Source organism: Amphiura filiformis, chromosome 11 (assembly GCF_039555335.1).
Source record: "Amphiura filiformis chromosome 11, Afil_fr2py, whole genome shotgun sequence".
Lineage (NCBI taxonomy): Eukaryota > Metazoa > Echinodermata > Ophiuroidea > Amphilepidida > Amphiuridae > Amphiura > Amphiura filiformis.
In genome coordinates this window covers 42,475,625-42,499,067 of record NC_092638.1, presented here as the reverse complement: position 1 = coordinate 42,499,067, position 23,443 = coordinate 42,475,625, and the positions used below count along the sequence as shown (strand labels likewise).

Below are 23,443 nucleotides of genomic sequence, written 5' to 3'. Positions count from 1 at the left end.
GTTTAAAATATAGACAGTCTGGGGGTACAAAGTTTTGACCGTGATACCAAAATCAAAATTTTCCAGCCCCCACCAAATTAAGTATTTATGAACGTTCCCTAATTTGAGACCTTTAGCAATGATACGGTTCTGAATAGGCCTAAATCTGAACCTAAACCTGAACCGGGAACCTGAAAGATTTATATACTTTAAATGTTTTCACAATATTTCAACATAGAAAGCAGGATGATTTATTTACCCGCATTTTGATCACATAATTGTCCGGTAGGCCACTTCAGATTCTATGGGTAGGCTAAATAGCTGGTTGTCAAAACCCGGGTTGTCAACCCTTCCGCTTTTCACTCTTGGGAAAAGGTAACGTAACAATATTTTTGGTTGGCCTAAATAAAAATATATTAACTACGTCATCTAATCAATATTCAAACACTCTCTTGCATGCATGATACATGATGTATTTGTGAGTACACAGTAAGCTTGAAGTCTGTGGTAAGATGTCATCAAAATCATCTCCTTTAAGTGTTATTTTAGTATCATCAGGGTCCAAAGGAGACAAGCTTCTCTTCAGGTATCCATTTCACGTCGAAGAAAGCAAAGAAATAGTACAAAAATGTAAGTTACCCTGATGAATATGAGTAAGCTTAAAAACTATTTCATGAATTAAAATAAAATAAATTTACATCATTTTAATTTTTATCATAAACTTGTTTCAAGTAAGCTTCCTTGGTTGTATTATGTGTCTGGAAACCTTTGGTTCAAATTTGTAGTAATAATCCTGAAATTATGTGTCCTGCTTGTAACTTGCAACATGCCTCATTGCCTGAATGTAGACTGCGGAACTCAGTCCTCACATGATCATGATACAGACTGCGTTACTGGCCTGTCTCTCGTTTCGGGGAAAGAACGTCTGTAGCACATACCCGTTTTTAATGACTTTGCAACAATGTTTCTATTGTCAGCAGTAACACCTTGCATTCATACTTTTGAGTTTGTATGGAGCACATTCGTACACATAAATAAGTGAAATCAGAATATCCTGAAAGGAATTTAGGTAACGAATTCAACGACACTGACCTCGCAGCAGCTAATGTTTTCATGTAAACATGGCGTCATTAGACATTTTAGCCTACGTTTAGTATCCTACTATCGGATCGTTGAAACAACAAAACCTCAATCCCGGCCTCATTCACGAATTCACTCACCTTCCTACACCACCAGTTGTAATAAAACTCAAAACATCCCGTGTTATTCCTCAAAACTACATGTACCTTCATTAATAAAAATTAAAATCCTAGTAGAAATCCGTTATCGAAAATTGTTTGATATAAAACGTCAACAAAAGTAATTTTTCTGAAGAGTAGATACCACGTGTCAAAATGGCGGCTCGCAGTCGCATCCCCTGCTTTGTACATGTACCCACGTCACGGCCTGTCTACCTGACGAACAGTCAGGGTCAGTGGACAGCGCAACCTGTCCGCCGTAATATATGCACCTAATATGGGCATAATGGCTCCGCCCAATATACGGGCTGTCAATCATCCTTATTCACAATGGCCTTTGGCGAACAGACTTTTACGCAGGTAAGAGCTCACGCTGTCCTCACTTTAGCGATTAGGATCGACGATCGTCAGGCCGACACAATCTGGTTGTGTAGGAGACTATCATCGTGATGCCCACGTTGGAACCATTGATTTACGCAAGAAATATTCATTGCCAGGACTGAAGCGGTGTGGCTATTTCTATGTTTGTACCGGGCAAGTACCGGACATTTTTCAACACGGAGCTAGCGGAAATTACAGCAAATTCGTCCCAAAGGTAAGCAAAGGGTTGGGGATCGCATTTTTAACTTTGACTAAACTGTTTCGGAGTTATGGCTTGCTAAAAGTAGACCATTTCGGGGGCTGTATTTGTTGTGCATGTCACATTGTGAACAATGAGTGAAAACCGACCACATTCGCCGAAGAATGATTGCCATGCTCTAGTATACCGCCGTTCCGGAGAACGGCGGTATACATGTATCATGTATACATGTATACATGTACCTAATCATGATAGTCAGTCACTTATCTTTTGGTCGTTATAAAGGGTTCAAAAGAAATAACTCCCCCCCCCCCTAAAATTACAAAACATTTCTTTGCATAACTTGACATATATTTGGTTGATTTGAAAAATTTAAAAACCTGTGAATAGAGGAATCTTTTTGCTACCCTCCCAATTTTCTTTTGTTTTGAAAATCATTTTTGTAGGTCAAAAATTATCACATTTCCCAAAAATGATGCTTTCAGAAAAAGTTGCACTTTTCAACATCCTATACATGTAATGTACAAAAACGTTCTCGATATCAACGTGATCAATGTTTTGAATGATTTAATTGTTAGTTTATTTTCTTAAATTTTATGTATCCAATTACTCAGTCACCCATGCAATCATCTTTCAGTATAAAACAATGATTCATTGACATGAATTTTGACATGAATGGGATTTTCAGTCGGTGTTTCAAAATTGGTAAAATCACTATAGGCGTAGAAATAAGGTTTGTAGTGTGATGCTTATTTCTTTCGTTGGCTAGAAGAGATGAAAAATTTATTTGCAAAGTAGACTGAAACAGTTGCAAAGATCTATAGCAACGGCTCTCTTGAATAAAGGCGTACATGAAAAGGAGAAATAGCCAACAGAGATTGGAGGTTGTAAGTCAGCATCCAGCCAATTAACTGCATGCAGCCAATCTCTTGTGGCCACATCATGCGTGTTACTACACCCATCGAATGTGTGTCATCGGCCCGGTCATCGGCCCTCAGACACACACACACAGGCATAGAGTTCTGCAGCAGCATGTTTTGTTGACATTAAATACTGTTTACTTCATTTGACAGGAATCCATAAATTTGACAACTCAAATACAAAGGATATAAGTTGGCAATCTTAATGTTATGCAATCAAGTTTACAACACTGTCAGCTACTGTCAGTCTTACAATGAGCAGAAGTCACTGACCAACCAACCAACCATGCCACTGAAGTACCAATATTGATTATCTCAAGTGGCCTGCTGCAATTGACCAGAAATGAACTGTATGATTTTCCTGTTATTTTGTAATAAACAAACCATGTTTTCCTTGATTTTGGTATGAAAATGAGCAAATAGAATTTAATGTCTTGTCAATTTGGAGTTATTAAGGGCAACTAAAACGGATATTAGGTAAGTTTTATCTGTCTGGAATCTGTATTGCCTGTTCTGAGGGAATTAATGCAATGTAAACAAAACCAACCATGGCTGATGTGGACATTGTGTACATGTAGTGTTTTTCAGTACCCTGTTTTCCATGGGTGACTGTAGGAACCCATGGATTCGATCCATGTAGCGTGTTACACATTTATCCAAGAAAGTCATCATTTTAAATCAAAATGCAAGATGCTTCAACCGACCCAATACAGGTAAATGTTCACCCTTTTGGTCAAATGTATGCGTGGATAGCTCATTTCTTTTTCCTAGTGATTTTACCATTTTTGAAACAACTGCTGTTAAAAACTTCAAAGAAAATCTCATTTTACGTCAAAATTAAGTTCAACAAATCTTTGTTTTGCACTGAATTATGGTTGCATAGGTGCCTGACGGATCAGCGACAGAAAGGTGAAGGAAAAAACCGAGAATTAAATCAACCTTAACATTATTATCGAGAACGTTTTGCACATAATAGTGTCGTAAAGTGCAACTTTTTCTGAAAACATCATTTTTGGAAAATGTGATTATTTTTTACCATAAATATTGTTTTTGCAAATGAAACAACTTTGGGAGGGTTGCAAAAGCGATTCTTCTATTCACAGCTTTTTGAATTTTTCAAATCAACAAAATGTATGTCAAGTTATGCAAAGAAATGTTTTGTAATTTTAGGGGGGGAGTTATTTCTTTTGAACCCTGTATGACTATCATTTGAGGACTGAGTTCTTACCATACATCTTCCGAGGTGCAGTTTCAGACAATAGCTTGGGATTATTGGGGCAGAGGTTATCTTTTGAATTCTTTCATGACCATTGACCACTGAAGCATAGTCAAGCCTGTCAAGGACACTCGGCGTGAATTGAAAGACCCCGGGGAAAGACCATGTCACTCGCCACAAAAGAATGTCAAAGGTCATACGACACCAATTTGGTGTCTTTCCGCGCCTCGAAATATGATGCTTAAGGTCTATGCCTGCCTGAAATGGTGGTGATCAAAACTGGCTCCCAAAATGTCTGACAAAACAATCCCTTAACCTTTTGACCTTTCACAGAGGTGTGTTTTATTCCACCCTATACCCTGAACTGAGGCTGTGACTATGAGTATGAGATACTTCATACATAATGTAGGCATAACCTGCATGACCTAGTCCATGTGCTTTACTGCCACATCAGCAGAAATGAGTGTAGTCTCTTGCTAAACATGCATTGGCTGCACATGCATAACATATGCTCTCACAAGCTTTGTTGAAGGTTTTGAAAGGTCATGTTTTGGCACATATACAGTGAACATGTTCAGCTGGACACAGACAGGTGGACATGTAGAATTTCATTAACAAAGTGAGTACAAATTGGGGATCATATTTTTCAGATATGGAATAAGGGTTTTTAGTGCATTTTGAAGGTGGTACATGTAGGTGTGTGTGAATTTTCATAACTGGTGCAGATATCATGTTTTGGAATGTAAACAACTTTGACAGCTTGTCCACCTTATAAGTTATATAGATACTTTGGTGTTATGCTGGGCAAGTCATATACTGACGTATGACTTGCCCACACTGGGTATAACTTTCTTAACCGAAGGCACCATGTCCGCAATGCCTAGAAAAGCTGCTTTTTGCCTTGTAAAGGTACGTAATTTTTGGCCATTGTCTGATATTCCTTTTCTCCGATCAGCACCAGATAGATCGGTCTTCCTTTTACGCGCTTATTAACCTGTGTAAACCAATCAAGGGTCGTAATTGACAGTGACATATCAGACACGATACATTCTTTTTATCTCTGTCTTTAATTACAGGAGTAGGGGTAGTGGATAGGGTTGTGGGGGTGGGGTAGGAAAGATGGTGGAGTGCTGGGGAAAGGTGTAGGGTCAGGCAGTGATATGGACATGGTAGGGTGAAGTAGGGGAGTACACACTGTACATGTATATTCTCTTAGGGGTGGTAGGGGTAGGGTGGTGGGAGTAGTGGGGTAGGATGGTGGTAGGTGCATGTAGTGCTAGTGAGGCTAGTGGGATCTCAGGGTCAGAAATTCGCAACCAAGTGCGAGAATCTGTTTGGATTCTCCCAGTGGAATTTTGCAAGAATCCATGGATTCTCGCCATATAACTTTGCCTGATAAACGGAAATATTTACGAGACTCCATTTAGATTCTTGCAATTTTGTTGACGAGAATCTAATTGTGAGAATGGATTCTCGGATTCTCGCCGAATTTCTGACCCTGGATCTAGTCCTAGACTTAAAAACATCATATTCCGAGGAGCGGAAAGACACCAAATTGTTGTTTTATGACCTTTGACATTCTTTTGTGGCGAGTGACATGGTCTTTCAATTCACGCCGAGTGTCCTTGACAGGCATGACTATGCTTCAATGGTCATGAAAGAATTCAAAAGATAACCTCTGCCCCAATAATCCCGAGCTATTGTCTGAAACTGCTCCTCGGAAGATGTATCATACGAACTCAGTCTTCAAATGATAGTCATATAACGACCAATAGATAAATGACTGAGCAGTCTAAGTGGGATCAGGGAGTGGTGCGGTAGGGTGATATGAGGGTGGTGGTGGTAGGGTTAGGGTGGTGGGGCAGGCTGGAGAGGGTAGTGGGTTAAGGGTAGGGTGTGGTGGTGGAAAGGTAGTTGTGGTAGGGGTGTCCCTAGGCTAACAAAAATAATTTTTGGTTTCTGGTTACATTGCTGAAAAAAACTGGGACGGTAGGTAGGAAAAAAAAAAATATTTTGAATTTTTTTTTGATCTATGATGCAATCTATTAACCCTCTAACCCACCCCAACCCGGGGCACTGCCATTACAAGGTGGACACCATGCTCATGTATGGACTTTCAAAATGGACCCTAAACAAGTAATTATCCTTCGATCTCATAATACCCTAAACAAGTATTTTGTCATGTTTTCCCCACACTAAACAAGTATTTTCAAATCAAGTCTGAAATCATACCCTTTTCAAGTTAGCCTTTGCTGGATGAATTCCCGTTTATGTCGTGGAGAACCACCGTATGTTAGCCTAAGTTCCCAGGTCAATATCGTGCAGAAATATGTAGAGACAGTGTGCGTAGTACCTTCGCCTGTATGGGGGTTATCCCTAATTTATCAGGGGTCCCGCTATTGCTCAATTGCGACAACTCTGCTGGGTTAAAAATAGAATCATAGAATGTAAACAGAAGTCGGGATTGTCGCTGCCTCGCTGGGTTAAAAATAGAATCATAGAATGTAAACAGAAGTCGGGATTGTCACCGAACCGGGTCACTGGCACAAAACATGATTAGCTACGATTGATTACGACCCGATTATGTCTCAAATGTTTTATTTTCATGAATAGTTAAATATAGGGTGATTCGGATAAGTATGGACTAGGCAGATGATCAGTTATGCTGCCCTCAGGTAGTTATCATTAGCACTAAACATCTGCGTGTCAATGAATTTTCAAGACAACATACATGTATCAGCCTCCATTTAGAAACTTTCTCCGTGAAATTGGGGCAATATTTTTTCATTTTCAGACCATTTTATGTAGTGTGAACAAATAACTTCCGGGTGCATCCTTGATTTAAAGGAAAATAGTCACATATTTCCCTCATACTGGGACGAGATTTTGGCCAAGAAACAGCCCTGACCTCTATCCAGTTGAAAATGTGTGGTCCATAATGGAAGAGAAAGGCTACTGTCCCCCATTTGCCACAAACAAGAACATGCTGGTCAAAAAAATCAAGGATGAATGGGATTATGTGAAATTGGGAGGTCATATGATTCTTCCGAATCTTCTCGAGGGAGATCATAGGTGGAAGAATCCCTGCTGTTCCGGGGGTCACTCCCATTGTGGCCTGTACACCATCCGCGATAATCAACTTTTGAAAAGCACCCTAAACAAGGCTTTAACCCTTGGCTAAAACAATAACCTAAACAGGGATTTTATTCCGTTTCCGCGTATTAGCAATTGCAATTTTGCTACCCTTTTATTCCAATATTTCATGTTTTTGACACCCTAAACGCGTTACGTGCGTATCGTGCTTACCCACGAAAAACTACCCTTTTTACGCGTTTTCATTATTACGGATGGTGTACAGGCCACAATGGGAGTGACCCCGGGCCTGCCGTAAAGTGATAAAGAACCAGGGAGGGAAAAGTTCGTAAACATTCAGTTCTTCAGTTCATAAACTTCAAATAAAAGAACAATTTTACCATAATTCATGTAAATATATTGTGTTTTATTCATTTAAACATACTTTATAATATAGGTGGTCCATTCTTATCCGAATCACCCTATATAGGCCCTACCCTTTAAATGCATCCAAGCTGTTGTAAAAGTATACCCTTTTTTCCCGATTTTGGCGATTCTGGCACGGTGGCACCCTTTGCAGAACTTTGCACTGTACGCTAGCAGACATCGCCTGTCTGTGAAAAACTACCCTTTTACATGTTTTTTGTACACGAGCATGGTGTTCACCTTGTAATGGCAGTGGCCCCCCCCCCGGGACCCCAACCTTACGACATGTATACATGTAACTATACAAATCCACCCAAGCTAAACTAACCTTTAACCTAATCCAAAACCCTTGCCCTTACCTCCTTATTAGAAGAGAAATTGATTTCACCTTGAAAATCAGACCTATATTTAATTTTTTATATTTTTGAATACATGAACGTTTTAATTGCTTTATTTTGCCACATTTCATCGAATTTGCTATACTTGCTAAATAATAAAAGAGAAGCCTTTTTAAAAGAATTTTGGAAATTTCAAAAAAAAATTCTAAAATTCTGAAAATACAAAAAAAAATACATTCAAGTGCACAAGTTTTTTTTCCTCTGGGTAAGAATTTTTATCTTACATACAACAGTTTCTTTCTTGCAGGTTAGAAATTTGATAAATAGGTCATCATATACAAAATTCATGCATGGGCCTATCTATAATAAATTACTGAGTTTGGCGACTTGGTAAGGCTAAAACTCCTCGTTTTACATTATTTCGAAAACAGATTTTTGCGTATGTGAGAGTAAAGTTGTCCGCACCCCAATAAAACGTCCAATTTTGTTTTTGTTTACGTTAAGGGTGTCAAATTATGTTAATTAGTTTCAAAGCCACTAGCAGAGTACCTGCATGCTAAAACTTTTCATGCCAACACAATACACTAATGTTGATCCTGTCATCGGTGTGAGGATATTATGCCTGTAGTCTCAACTATTACATGACACAGTAGAAGTATGCCTGTAGTCTCAACTATTACATGACACAGTAGAAACTCAATTAACATCTATTGTTTATTCAACTAATTTATCAACATTAGCATGTATTCTGTGTTTTTATTGAGAACCTATAGTCAACAGTAGAGTGTTTGTTTATTGAATTAGTTTGTAAGTGAAACTTTTGAAGGACAAATTAATCAGGGTTGCCAAAAAAAATCATAACTTTATATGAAATAGAGTGTAAGGAAATGTGAATAAAATTGTTTCAGCTGCACAGCGGTGTAGCCAGGACTTTTTCACAGTGTATGTGTATGGGTCGTTCATAAAAGACCCCATTGAAAATCTACAGTGGTAGGGTGGCCAGCATCCCACAGGGGCAAGACTTCTTACGGTGGATATGATATGGTGGCAAGAAGACTTGCTTCGATCATGATCTAATTGCAATTTCAAGCCATTGATTTATATGGAAAAGATACTCTCATACCATTGATCACATTAAATAAAACATTTACATGTACACAAAATATAACAAAATTTACCAACCGCGAAAGACCCTGATCGCGAAAGACGGGTGACCGCTAGTTTATCAAATTTCTAACCTGCAAGGAAAAAGCTGTTGAATGAAAGAAAAAATTCTTACCCAGAAGAAAAAAACTTGTGCACTCGAATGTATTTTCTTTGTATTTTCAGAATTTTAGATTTTTTTTTTTGAAATTTCCAAAATTATGTGAAAGGTTTCTCCTTAATATAATTAGCCATTAAAATAGCCATTTTGATGAGATGAGGCTAAATAAGGTAATTGAAACTTTATTGACATAATTATATTCATGCATTTAATAACACTAAACATGCCTAAGTCCGATTTTAGGTGAAATCAATTTACCTCTAATTCCCTCTTTGGGGTTGGGGCAAGGGTTTAGGTTAGTTGGCCTTGGGTGAGTTATAGTAAGGTTTGGGAAAAGGGTTATAGTTTGTGTAAGGTCAGAAAAAACAAAATGAAATTTGAATAAGATAAAATATTGTAGGTCTGATTTTTAGGTGAAATCTGTTTCAATCACCCCTAATTCCCTTTTAGGGTTGGGGCAAGGGTTTTAGGTTAGTTGGGCTTGGGTGGATTTGTATATATCTGTAGTAAGATTTGGGGTGGGTTAGAGTTTGTGTATGGGTAGGAAAAAACATAAAAAAACTTGTACAAAAAAAAAAAAAAAAAAAATTTTTTTTCCCCCAAAAATTGGATAAAATTACTTGAGTCGCAAGGGTTTTACACGGTCGGTCGGGTTACCGGAAACCAAACTTTATTTTTATTAGGCCCTATTCACCCCAGATTATATGACATTTACCTGAAAATAATTTAAAAAAATTATTCTGAAAATCCTGTCACAATAACTAAATTAATCTAAGGACAGGGAAAATGTGTCTGACCGCGAATTTAAGATTTGCCCAAAATAAACATTTTTCAAGTACTGGTACTTATTTCCCAAAAACCTAAAGTTTTCTCTAATCAAAGAATCCATAATGATCTGCAACACAATCCATGTTAAAAAAACTAAAGACAATACATGTAGCAATTTACGTGTAAAAATTTGCAAGAAAAAAAAGAAAAACAGTAAAAATATTTGAACTTTTTGGGGAGAAAAATCATGCATTTTGGTAAAAATGTGCAAATTATGCATTTTCAAAAATTAGCACGTGCATTTTACTCTAAAAATAACGCATTTTCCCTATGCTTAAATTTTATCTTTCAGAGTAAATTGTAGGACCTAACAGGCTAGGGTCTGGTGCATTTCTAGCTCATATCTTTAAATAGTGGCCATGGGAGCAGGATTTTTTTTTTGATTTGATTTGTTCGGGTTTTGACAACCCTGGATAACCCAAGAAAGCCTCTATTGAAGCTTATTTCCATTGGGGTCCATTTGAACCCCGGGACGGGTAGGGAACACCATACTCTTTTCGAAACTGGCTGCAAAATACATGTACAGGTATGACTCTCTGCATACGGCTTAACGTCCCCTCCGAAGGACGGATTACTTTCATGATTCATTTACCCAATTCTAAATGAACCATGGGGAGAGCAGAAGTCTGAATTTAATCTACAGAAGTTGCCAACTAATTTTAGACTTTTTTTTTCTTCCAAGTCAATATCCCAGCAAATAGCCACTGCCGGGAATTGAACCCGGGACCTCATGCACTAAAGGCAAGTACCCTAACCATTGCGTTACGCTCTCTCTAAGGAAAGTTTTGATCACACCGTTTTTCAGAGTAGCAGCTTTTTCACATCTGCTGAACCATTTTCTAAACACTGTTTGATTGCTCTTTCAACCTGGGGAAATAGAAAAAAGAAGTGTTAAGACAGCATTCAAGCTTTGACTTACATTTGGCGGACACGCGTGTGAAAAAAATATTTAGGGGTGAAAACAGTCAAAATTCTTGATTGCTTCAATGTTTCTAGGGGTAAAATGTCACATATTTTCAGATTTTGGCACTTAAAACCCTTATTTTTCACTGATTTTGAGAAAAATTCATTTTTGGTCCAATTTTGGCGAAAATGGCCATTTTGGGGTGACAAAAATTTTGACTTGCTAATTTCCTGTGAGTGTATGAACATGAAAACTACTGAGTGGTGCCTAATTTTTTATGCTAATTATGTGACAAAGGTACATTTGTGATATTCAAATCATTACATGGGATAAATCTGTTTCTTTATTTTTGTAACAGGGTTAGAAAGTTGGGGGTCAGGGTGACAATTGATTTGGGGAAAAGTGCAATTTTCGCCTAATTTTGAGCTTGAAAAAGCCATAACTCCCCAATGGTATGAGCTATTGAGATGCTTTTTGTGTTTTTATGTTCAGTATTTCACTAGCTAAATAGTGGTATAAAACTTGACTCGGTTATATGTACTGACAAAAATTAAATTAGTAATATGTTACCCCTACCCCTAACATTTTGGCGGGTGTGAAAAAAATAAAGGCCTTCGCAAAAAAAAATAAGTCCTTCAAAACTGTGAGGTTTAAGTCTAAACAAATATAAACTTGCTATAGCCAAGACCTTCCTCTAGAGCAAGTTTATATTTGTTTAGCCCTGAGAGTCCCAGTTTTGAAGGACTTATTTTTTTTGCGCCAATTTTCGCTCAAATTTGAGGACTTCGGGCAGAAATATGCCTGTACAGTGCTATGGGGAAAATTTTTAAGTTGACAATTATGCATTTTTTATGTCAGATTCAGTTTCTACACAAAATTTCACCCCAGAAAATGTTCCTTTTAGTAGGATATCTTTCACTTAAAGTTCCCACCATTCTGTCTGCCAAACTGCGTAAGTCAAAGCTTGAACGCTGTCTTAACCAAATGTGAAAAAATAGGATTTCAAAAACTTTTCTCACTTTTGTCCCTATTGACCCCCGTTTCCCTATTGACCCCATTCTAGTTTTTCTACGGTACACCAGATTCAAATTCAAATTTGGCGATATTTTTGCTAAACGAAGTATCTGCAAGAATTTTTTTGTACATAAACATTATGTAGCCAGAGAGAAATCAGATATTTTTTGGCAGACTGTTTTGAGAATTCATAAAGATTTGCACAGCCCCTGAGAGATTGGGATATATCACTTTTGGTCAATGGAAAGCGATCAATCACCGGAATTTAGTGATGCATTGCTCATCACTTTTGTATTTCTATTCATTCTTGTAGAAACTCATAATATACATATCAGGTCAGTAAATAACTGAAAAGTATGTGGTGTCACTGGGGACTATAGTCCATATGCCTTCAGGCAGTAAAATAAAATAAAATTTTGTGATTTTCTCAAAAACTGCTCCTTTTTACATGAATCAGATAAAAAATAATATCCAAATTACTGCCTTGAGGAAGCCATGAACTATATAGTCAGATATTTTTGTAAAGGCAATGATCAGTATGTATTGGAAGAACCCTATGGTAATACATGTATATGTACGGCTTCTGTGAAATAAAAACAAAATGAAAACAACTAATGTAAATAAATTTATAATATCTGTACAGGTCGGCCAAGTAATCCATATGCACTTCATGTTGAAGAAGAAGACCCAAATGACCTGAAACCAGCCTCAAGTATTAAACATGGTCAGCTTGTTGGGTAAGAGTCTAGCTTGCAGCATAGAACCCTAGGCAATAACCCAAGTGGAATGGTACGGCAATTGAAATGGCAACCATGATATTAGGCCAAATAAAAAATAAAACATGTTTCACGTCCCCTCTCGCTTCCTTTTTTGAGGTTTCTTCATTTTTATTTTTTGAAATTCATTTATTACTTTTCAAAAAATATGTCTAGGAAGTAGAGATTCTTTCTATAGCCTTGCTAATATACAAGAAACACTTTTATAAGGTTTTGTGATAGTTAGAGGGAGCCTATCTCTCAGAACAACAAATAAAAAGGGGCCTCCTCCTTTTTCCAGGCATCATTGTATATGCTAAAACAGCTCTAATTATGGGTATTTACACCGATTTTGCAATAAAAAATAAAAAATAAAAAGCCCCCTCTTCCTCCTTTTTTTCAAAAACCCGGACATGAAACATGTTTTTTATTTTACTTGGCCTTATAGGCTACAAGTATTTCAGAATGACAATTGAAACACATTTGTTTGAATCATGTCTGGTATTTATTATTCTGTGGAATTGTTATATAGTAAAATTCAAGGTAGTCCAGTTAGCTGAATTGGTATGGTAGATTCTGGTGCGGGATGGTCCCCACAGTCCTTATTCACTGTGATGGTTAATCTTGACATACTGTGTGTTAGTGTCATAGACCAGACCGTAAAGTCTTCTATTGGTCTATGCACTAGCGTGCTCATATTTCAAGACTAGACCATGGGTTTGAGTCTTTGCAGGAATGAGTGACCGGAAGATACATGTAATGCAGGATACTTTGATGAATTTATGGATGGCTGGTTGGGTGGACCAAGACAGAAATGGTCATGTGTTTTACTCTCATTCTAGATATTCAGACAAGATTTTAGCCAACATTTTGACAACAAAGACTGGACTATGTGATCGGCGATTTGAGCTGACCATAGATGATGTCAAGTTTGTGGGTCAGCCAACCTTGGTACAAGATGTCAACACAAAATGGGTATGTTTAGAAGTAGTGATAGGTTTGTGGTAAAATAGTTTTTTCTAGATATGTGCTCTTTCTGACAGTTCTTTCTACACAGCATATCTGGGTATTAAGAGCAAACACTATGGTCATTGCATAATGACTACACCGGTGATGTCGGCACGTAAGTTAGCAGCATATCACCTGATTGGCCCACACAAAGACTAACTGCATTGGTTGTTTGGAGCACACAATGGCTGACTTTGTTTTTAAACCTTATAGCTAATCCATTTGTGCACCAGGCAGCCTGGAGCAAAGGCAGTTAATCATTGCAATACACAGTGAAAGTTGGACATAATGTTTTGCTTTGAAATAATAAAACCTAAAACTCTAAAACCAACATATTTGATATTGACTTGCATACATGTATTGAGCAATTCTATTTTAGATACACACTCCCCAGTGGAAGATGCCTCTGATATCTCAATTCTAATTGATGGAATTGTATGCCCAATACATGTTAGAATCCAGCCAAAAACTGGACAATTGCTGAATTCCAGTTGGATCAGATACAATTTGACCATATTTTGACAAAATTGACTTGGAAATCTAAAAAAGTTTGTATACTCGTACATAACTTCCAAGTTCCTTGGATCTAAACATTAGTTTTCTTTGTTTGTTGTTATTGTCATTATTTTTTCCAGTTTACTAACCAGCACTGAAAGTATAAATAAGAATTATTTTCATCTTTTTTTTAGTTTCTTGAGACGTCTTTAAACCGTGAAAGCCCTACCATGATTATGTTCAATTTGGTGTTTGTTTTACATGTAAGTTCTCAATTATGAATCCTTTACATAAAAGCATAGATTGACCTAAAATTCAATGCATACAAGCAGTGTTTGAATTTAAAAATAAGACTGGATGATCATGACCAGGTCTCTATGTTAGGGTGTCCACAAGATGTTTTGGTTGCCTGTTTGCAAAATGTTTTTCCAGCCCCTGTAGGAAATTGCAATGTTGCTTTCACAAGTCAGCTTTTGTTCTTTGATTAGCTTACCAAATGGGACTTTTTATACTCTTCAGTTACATTTGTATCAACATTTGCCTATCTGAGATGAATGATGGTGTCACCCCTTTTTTATGTAGGAATGTAAATGGACAACCACTTATTGCAAATGCTGCATACAAAATACAAGTCATGTTGATTATAGCCATGGTTGTCTGAATATGAGACACATTGAGTGTGTTAATTAATGAATGTGGTTAGGCATACTGGAGCTATGTGTATGGTATCCAAATAGAACATACATTTATGGGGGGTAAAGGCGGATATATTACGAATATGAGCTAGGCTACTATTTGGAACATTGAGTCACTTGTTCAGTAAATTTACTGAAACATATCATAATTTTAGTTTGCCGTAAATGAAGACGACATGATAGCCAGGTGGGTAATCTTGAAAAGAAAACCATAGACAGAGAATTAATAGAAGGTTGTGTTTCATTTCAAGGCTAGTGCCGATTTCTCCCTAGTGCAATGTTATCAGGACCTTAGCAAGAGATTATCCCTGGCCTTGAAACATGAAGAGCGCCGGTGCGGGTATCTTAGCCACCAAGCCATTACAATGCTTACTGTTCACGATGAAGTAGCTTCACTACCAGAAGGTTAGTCTTTATGCAGTCTTGATATTCAATGCGTAGATGGTGCATGCGTTAACTTTTCTATCTTGTTTTCTCCTTACTTTTATCAAAAGGCTAGTGCAGACAATTCATTGGTCCAGTGTTATCAAGACCTGAGTAAGAGACTAGCATTAGCTCTGAAGCATGAGCAGAGACGTTGTGGGTATTTGAGTCACCAAGCGATCACAATGGTGTCTGTGTACGACGAGGTCATGGCGCTTCCGGAAGGTTCTCACATTCATTAATTTCTTCCACATTTTTGCTTTGCTTTCTGCTTCAAATGTTTTCCTTTTATTTTAGTTCTTCATCAACTTGCATGTACCACACACACAGTATTGCCTAATTTAGCTTACAAATAGTTTGTTGCTTGCTTTGTATTGATTTGTGAAGTCCATGTGTTATTATATCACATTTTGGGCATGGTCTCACTTGTCATTTTGAACTTTTTAAAAAGCAGTATTTAACACCATAATATATTACTATTAAGATTTACAATACCCTTATTTGTATTTTAAACAGCAGATGATAATTATAATCTTGGGGACGGTCATATTGGATTTGGTTGAATTTGGATTTTGAGTTAGAAATTCATAAATCAGGGCAGAGCTTGATTTATTTGGAATGATTTTATGATGTGTCCATAACATTTTGTAGTATTTTAGAACCTCCCATATTATGTTCCTGGTTATACCAAACAAGAATCAAAACAAGATAAACAAGAATACATGTGTATCAAAAAACTGTTTAACCCGCAGTCAGTCCGTCAGTCAGTCACTCCCAGTGTTCGATTTACCTGGATTAGCATAGCAAAATGCTACTCACAATTTTGGAATTGCAACTCAAATCTGAAAGTGAGTAGCAGTTTTTGCTACACAAAAAATATACGAAAATTGATCACTGGCCACTGCATTTGTCTAGAAACTTGCAAGGAAGAAATTAAGACGATAGATACAGTTATGGCCAGAATTCCCCTGAAAGTATATAGAAATGTTTTGGCGATGGTAAAAGGTATACAAAAAATCCACAAAATATGGTGAAAACAAACTGCTACTCACAATTTTCGAATTGCTACTCAAATCTGAAAGTGAGTAGCAGTTTTTGCTACACAAAAAAATAGATGAAAATCGAACACTGGTCACTCCAGCACTAGGCATGATTGTATTCATTTCATTGAGCACCTGTCATTACCAGGTTTTTTTACACACATTTTGAACCATTTCTGGATTTACAAAATATTTGCTTGATTGGGCTGTTCCAGTTGAAATCCATACACCATTATAAAAGACACGACCTTAGTCTTCTGCACAAGGAGTGTGAATTTCAAATTGGATTACCTGAATGAATGACCCCACACATGAAATATACACTCCCTGTGTGGAAGATAAAGGTCATGTCTTCTATAGGGGTGTATGGACTTCAAATTCAAATCAATATATAGCCCATTGTTTGTTTTAAATTGAGATTAAATTACAGTTCTGCATTATTTATTTATTATTTATTTACATGTTTACCCAGGGTTGCCCGATTCAGCCGAAGCTGGTCTAACACAGGGCCCTGCAAAATACATAAAAAGATTATAGAACATACAGTTGGTAAAACTAACTGTTAAAGAGTTTGCAGACACCTGTACCTGTCTTCTTAGCAAATTATGCATGACATGCTCCTCACCCGTTTCTTTCTTCCATTCTACATTTCTGTATTCAGAAGTGTATAGATCAAAGATGAAAGTTCAAATCAAAAGAAGGACAATAAGATATAATTAAACCCTGCAAACCTGAGTGTCATGTTTCATTGTGCAAATCAAAACAAAATTATCAACTGGATAAAAAGGAAAAAGCTAACAATTATTAAAAGTTAGGTTAAGGTGGCTGTGTACTCTCAGACATGCATGTAGTAAAAGTGCAATAACTTTGTAATTATTCGCAAAAACATATAAAAGTATACATTTTTATGAAGGCAAGACATCAATAAATCTTAATATAAATACAGATTTGGGGTAAAAACAACAATTTTGAAGAAAATCACAAAAAGTGAGCTTTTGGCAATATTTGTTAGGTACATCATAACAAAAAACACTCTTTCCAAAATATTTTATTTTGTTTTTAGCTCAATCTTGAGGCTCCATTCCAAAAACGTTTTTTTTTATTTTTTTGATATTGGCCTTATTTTTTGAGATATTGACCATATAAGGCATCAAAATGAACTTTTTAAAATTCACAAACGTCTTTTTGTATAATATGATATCCAAAATCGGAAATAGACCAAAATATAAAAAAATGAGAAAAAGTTTCTTGAGTCGATCATGCTTTTTACGATGATCATAATTGCTTACCTATAGATGCTGTATTTATTGAGTTATCGTGTACCTAAATCGTCATTTTACCGAGAAAATGAACATTGAAATAATGGCCGTTGAAGTTTAAAGTGGTCACATTTGCACTTTCATCGAATCTCACAGGAGAATCGACAGTTTTCGCTTTTGTAACTTATATTACGTGAACATCGGGTAAATCCACAGCCCCTTGAGAAGTTTGAGCGAAATCCATTCATAACTTGATATTTAAATCGGGGAAAGAACTTGAAAAAACCCACATTTTATCAGCTAAAACGGAGCCATTTGACCACTAGGTTTTTGTGAAATCAGTGCTTCCGTGGTGTTTCCATAAGATGCGCCACGCATGCAGATAAGCGTCGCGTATGGGTCGCGATTTGTGCGTTAACAAATTGCGCGATACGCAACGCGATGAGTTGTTGCTTGCGAGTGTACCTTGCTGGTACAACAAAGATTTTCTTTCCTTTTCAATTTCAAACACGAGTGGAATAGTGAAATAAAATCCTTAAAATATTGCAGTTGGAGTTTACAAATCTGGATTTTCATTCCTTGTATTTATAAAAAACATAACAAGGTACAAACATATCATAAAAACTCAATTTTGAGAAAGAAACAATGGCTAGAGTACACAGCCGCGTTAAACCATAGATTATCAATGGTTAAACTTACACTAACAAGAAGACTGAGGTATATGCACATGTGACACAATCTGGTCCATGGGGGCCAAAGGCGGCAAATTTGAAACTGAGATAAAGGCAAAAATATGGAGTAAAAAACAATCAAATACATAAGAAAAATACACATCACAAAACTTCATAACTTTAGAACCAAGTATACTAGACCTTTGGTGTTTTCAGTTTGTTGATAGCCTATTGTTTGTATAAGGTAATAATTATAGTAACTCAATTTTCAAAAATGCCTCCTTTGGCCCCCATGGACCAGATCATGTCACATATAAGATTATTAAATGGCTTCTATGATCTGGATCTGCACTTTTTCTTCTGACAAAATGGGTACTTGCTTCACATCATAAGAACGGCTTCAATGACTGACAACCTTTGCTTGTTCACCTATTACAAGTCTTTTGCATGCTAATAATATGTTTATGTTTCAGTTACCCACATTCTTGAATGCTTTCAAAACTTTTTCGCTGCTTTTTCGCCAAGCTTAAGCCTTAAAACACAACAGGTACAGTCAGAAAGATCAATCTTGGAGACAATATGGTGAATGAATCTTTGGTTTTGATTTGAAAGCTCTTATCAATGTAGTTTAACAGTGGCATTACTGGATCTTTCATATTGGAGTATCATATTCCTTCCATGAACCACCCATGCCCTTATTGACTACACACGATCCTCCATCATTATGTGCAGGATGCAACTACACATGTATGTATCAAGCACATAATCAATGCCATCTACACATAAAATCCATACTTTTGGCCATCTTTTATGTGTGCAATCATGGAAACAGTATAAAACATTAAAGCGCCCCAAAATGACTTTGTTAAGCGCCCTGGGTGGTTAATGGAACAAGTATAGTAGGTAGTAAGGAAACCATGGTGTTTGATATGGTTCCTTTCTGGTTATGCCAATGTACTATTGTATAGCGGGAAATTTGTGCCAGGTTTTTATTTTTGTGCTTTTTTCGAAAATTGATCAATTGTGAATCTAAAAGCCCTCAAAAATCATTTCAATTGATAGGCTGCAATGCGCAGCTGTTTGAAACCACAAATAAAATGACACTTCATAACAAAATCATGAACACCGCTAAAATATCGCGCTATACAGTAGTTTTGTATAGTTATGGTAGTGGGATTAATAGACCTAGGATTGAAGTCATTGTGCCCAATAGTCAATATGTCAACATAACTGCATAGGATTGAGACTGGCAATGTGTTTGAGCACACAACATGATATGAGATACCTGTCTTTGCAGGGACTAATTTCACAAAAGCTTACATTGCAATGCAATTATGTCAATAGACTTTATCTTGGATATTGGGACTGATGATGAGTTCTTTGTGAATTTGGTCCATTTTTGTCTCTCCTATCAGTGATGGTGCAACTCCCCAGTGGCGTAGCCAAAGAGGGAAAGGGGCAGCTCCTCCCACTGTGAGAAGTCTTACCCCCTTGCCCCTCCCCCATGTGGGGAGCTGGCGACCCAATATTTAAAATTTGTAGGCCTTTTGTACTTTTTTAGCCCATTTTGTATCATTTTCATCAAATGTTGACCCCCGTAAAAGTTCCCTTTCCTGCACTTCCGAACCCCCTTGAAAAAAGCCCTGGCTCTGTCACTGCAGCAGCTCGCTACAGTTTTCCTGGTCGTCATGGATACTAAAGTTTTGTTTTTCTGACCTGTTTAAGTATTTTGGAACTCAGCCCCTGGTGTTGCATTATGAATACATTTATACATTGCCTTTCAGCTTGGACTGTAGATTGATACACCACCACAAAAAAGAACCAGTCAATCAATGAATATCACAAGCTCACAATAGGCCCCTCCTTTAGAATAAATTCTAAATATTACCATTACTTTAACCTGAGACGAATATACCTATTTGTCTCAGCTTTAACCTTGATCACAGAGCTGACAGAAATTGGCTCTCCACAGTCTCCAGTAATGTAAAGTCACTCTTTCCAAAATGTTAACATTTTAAGTAAATTCTGGCATCTAACCCCTAAATTTTGTTGCTGGATTTTGTATTGTAAGAAAAATTTACACTAGAACTTTTTGATATTTAAAATCAAATCTTCAGGATCGGTTAAATTTTTGAGAACATCAGTTTAAGAACTGTATACATATATCAATCAATCAATCAATCAGTCAATCAATCAATCAATCGGTCAATCAATCAATCAACGAATCAATCAATCAATCAATCCCTGAAACTTATATAGCGCCTAAAACCAAGAAAACTTGCACTATGGCACTGGGGACACATACAAAGAGCAATCATATGCAAACAAATGAAAAGAAATACATACATGATATTAATTCAAAATACACATAATATTGAAAAAATTAATGCTTATATATGCAATTCCAAACAAAAAAGGTCAATGAATTCTGCATTTGATGTGTTCAGACAGTTTGTTTTAGATATGGGCAGGAGAAAGTGTTGAATGTTGAGGTCTTTTTTCAATGAATAGGGGTGTTGATGATGTTTTGGAGCAAAGACATCTGCCACCAAATTGTTCATGGAGCATATCAGAAATGTTATCAGGGGTTTGTTGGTGACAAGATTTGTAAACGAGGACCAAGATTTTGAAATCAACTTGTTGCTCAATTGTTAACCAGTGCATGTCAATGGGATCATTTGTGATCGAGTCATATTTACGTTTCCTGGTAATTAAACGTGCAGCAGTATGCTGGATATTATGAAGACGCTTGAAAAGTGATTCGCTGATTCCAACAAGCAAACTATTGCAATAGTCTAGCCTTGAGGTGACAAAAGTATGAATGGCAAGTTTGGTATATTTGGTGGTCAGCATTACGAGCACGTAGATGCCATACACCATCATCATATCGCTCATTCTACAAAATCCGGTGCCAATCCACTATAAAAATTGAAAAAATAAAAGTTCTTCAAAAAGACCTGCTTTTTGTGTTTTTTAAGAGTAAATGTATCACTACTTTCAGATGTAAAAATTGCCAACACCACTTGCATATTTTTCTTTCAGGAAGTCATGATGTTTTTAACACTAAAACTCAATGTAATGTGAGCTACGTTACTGACTACAAAATGGGCTGGTTTTACTCAATCCAAGGTCATAAAAAGCAAACTAAAGATCACTTGAGTGAAATGTAAAACAGATTTCACCATTTCATAGAAGTTTTGAAGATGCGTAAACGTAGCTCACAGTAACGTAGTTCACTGGTTTTTAATGTGATTTGCGAACGTTAGAACATTATGTCGGTTAATTCTAATATAAATGGGGTTCGCCCACTGGTAGCTTTCACATATTATTAGGAAGTACATGTAATACAAGTGCATACTATAGAATCCTGGTAACGTAGCTCACCAATCTTAACAGGGTCGGTCGAAATTTCAATGTTTACAACATTTTTATGCCAAAAATGCTACAGCATCACAATTTTTACTGTGATTTTTAAAAACCTATGAGTGTTTCCTTTCAAAAACCCCAAATTACATTGATACCTCTGTTTTACTTCTTTCCAATAACGTGTGTTAAAAAGGGGTAACGTAGCTCACAGCGTTTTGGTGGAAAGTGCAATTTATTTTAGAATTACACAAAGATGTTTTAATCACTAAAAAATAATGTTGATAAACAATATGATGGTGCGTTATCTAATTAAAAAACAACAAATATGTAAAGAAATCGCATTTATTCAAAGAAAATATTCAGGGTTAGATGTGACACTTGAGCAGTGGAAACGCATTTTAGCGATTTTTGAGCCTTTGCAAGGGTTAATCAGGCTGAAGAAAGCATTTAAAGTATGGAAAACTATATATGTCCGTGTAGATCTCGTTGAATTCTACCAGAAAAACAACATATTTGATGCCCTAAATGCTCGACAAAGTGTTTGTGGACCAAAGAATGGAAAAAAGGCTATTGGCACCGGATTTTGTAGAATGAGCGATATGCCAAATCAATCCACCAATGAAAACAATATACCACTTGTGTGTGTGGTATGTGACTTAATATGTGAGCAAGTTTCATTTGTTGCATCGCCATTTGGTGTAAGAGACTGGATGGGGTGTCATACATTTATGACATGGTATTGTGCATGTCTACTATGTACACAGAATACAAGTTTATTAATCAAGTGTTTTCATGCTTGAATGTCCTTACCCATTTTACATATTTTGTAAACTTAAATCATATTAATATTCTATTTTTACAGTTTGCTTTTGCCGTATCACATCTTAATGGTTAAAATTAGTTGTTATCCGTATATAGTAAGAAATATTTGTGATAAACATTGCTGCAGTGTGGTCTGCATTAAGGCACAAGATCCAAATTTGTTTGATCTTTACTTTGATAAGTTGCATCCGAAACCATCAGACTTCATCAGACATCTGATCGATGATGGTGTGACGAGAGGTAGTTCAAGAGAGGAGTTAGGAATACATATGGGAAAGAGTGATGGAGGAGCTCGGCTTCCAATTTTCACATGCATGGGACCATGCCATCTAACATCACACCATCATCAATCGGATGCAGTAAAGTTAGTTTCAAATTTTAGTTCCAGTATGAGATTTATTTACAAAATAATTGATACTCAATTCTAAATAAATTTTCTGTTCAATTTATATGATCTGCCAACAAAAAAAAAGGCAAATATGTCCTTAACTCTAACACCAGTAAAAACCACAAAATACCACTATGAAAAATTAGGCGCATGCATGCATCCCAGGGTCTGCGATGACGCAATCACCCTAAGTGTGATATGCTCACGGAATTGCTGGCGGGCAGCGCTAACCCGATGCAGCTACCGGTCCGCGATCGTATGCTTGGCATGCGGGGGTCAAAGGTTCGAATCCCGGGGGTGCCAAGTCAAAAATTCTTCTTCTTGAAAAATTTGGATCTTCTTTGACTTCCGATATCAAAAAGCATGGGTCAGTGTTAGGGTTAATAAGAACTTATCAGAATATTGTATGTATGATATGACCTGTGTGACCTTAATAATTTGCATGCTGTAGTATATATGATTGCTGTGATTTTAATAATGCCTGTATTTATAGACAGAATTGTATCATACAGGGTGTCCCAGAGAAATTTACTGGGCGAATGAATTTGGACGTAAGTCAAGAAATAGACATCAGAATCCACAAATCTAAACAGCAGCATGTAGCCCATGTTATTCTGCATCTTGTACATTAATTTTACTGAAATTGGTCAACTTATTGCGAAGAAATGAGCGATTACATAATGCATGCGTCAATTCACTTTATTCCAAGTTTGAAAGAAAGATCATTCAATACAATCCGTAC

At 36.7% G+C, this 23,443-nt stretch overlaps 1 protein-coding gene across 2 annotated transcripts in view; it reads left to right on the top strand.

The window, feature by feature from the left end:
- Positions 1–443: 443 nt before the first annotated feature.
- Positions 444–23,443, top strand: part of LOC140164864 (GATOR1 complex protein NPRL3-like) — a 37,501-nt gene continuing 14,501 nt past the window's right edge. The window contains exons 1-5 of one of the 2 annotated variants that reach the window (XM_072188245.1): positions 444–609; positions 12,423–12,516; positions 13,377–13,509; positions 14,232–14,300; positions 14,984–15,137. In XM_072188245.1, coding sequence (XP_072044346.1) covers positions 492–609; positions 12,423–12,516; positions 13,377–13,509; positions 14,232–14,300; positions 14,984–15,137 — 568 coding nt within the window. In that variant the 5' untranslated portion in view covers positions 444–491. Of the gene's footprint in view, positions 610–12,422; positions 12,517–13,376; positions 13,510–14,231; positions 14,301–14,983; positions 15,138–15,226; positions 15,381–23,443 lie in introns of those variants that run through there. The other variant, XM_072188244.1, reaches the window with a different exon arrangement.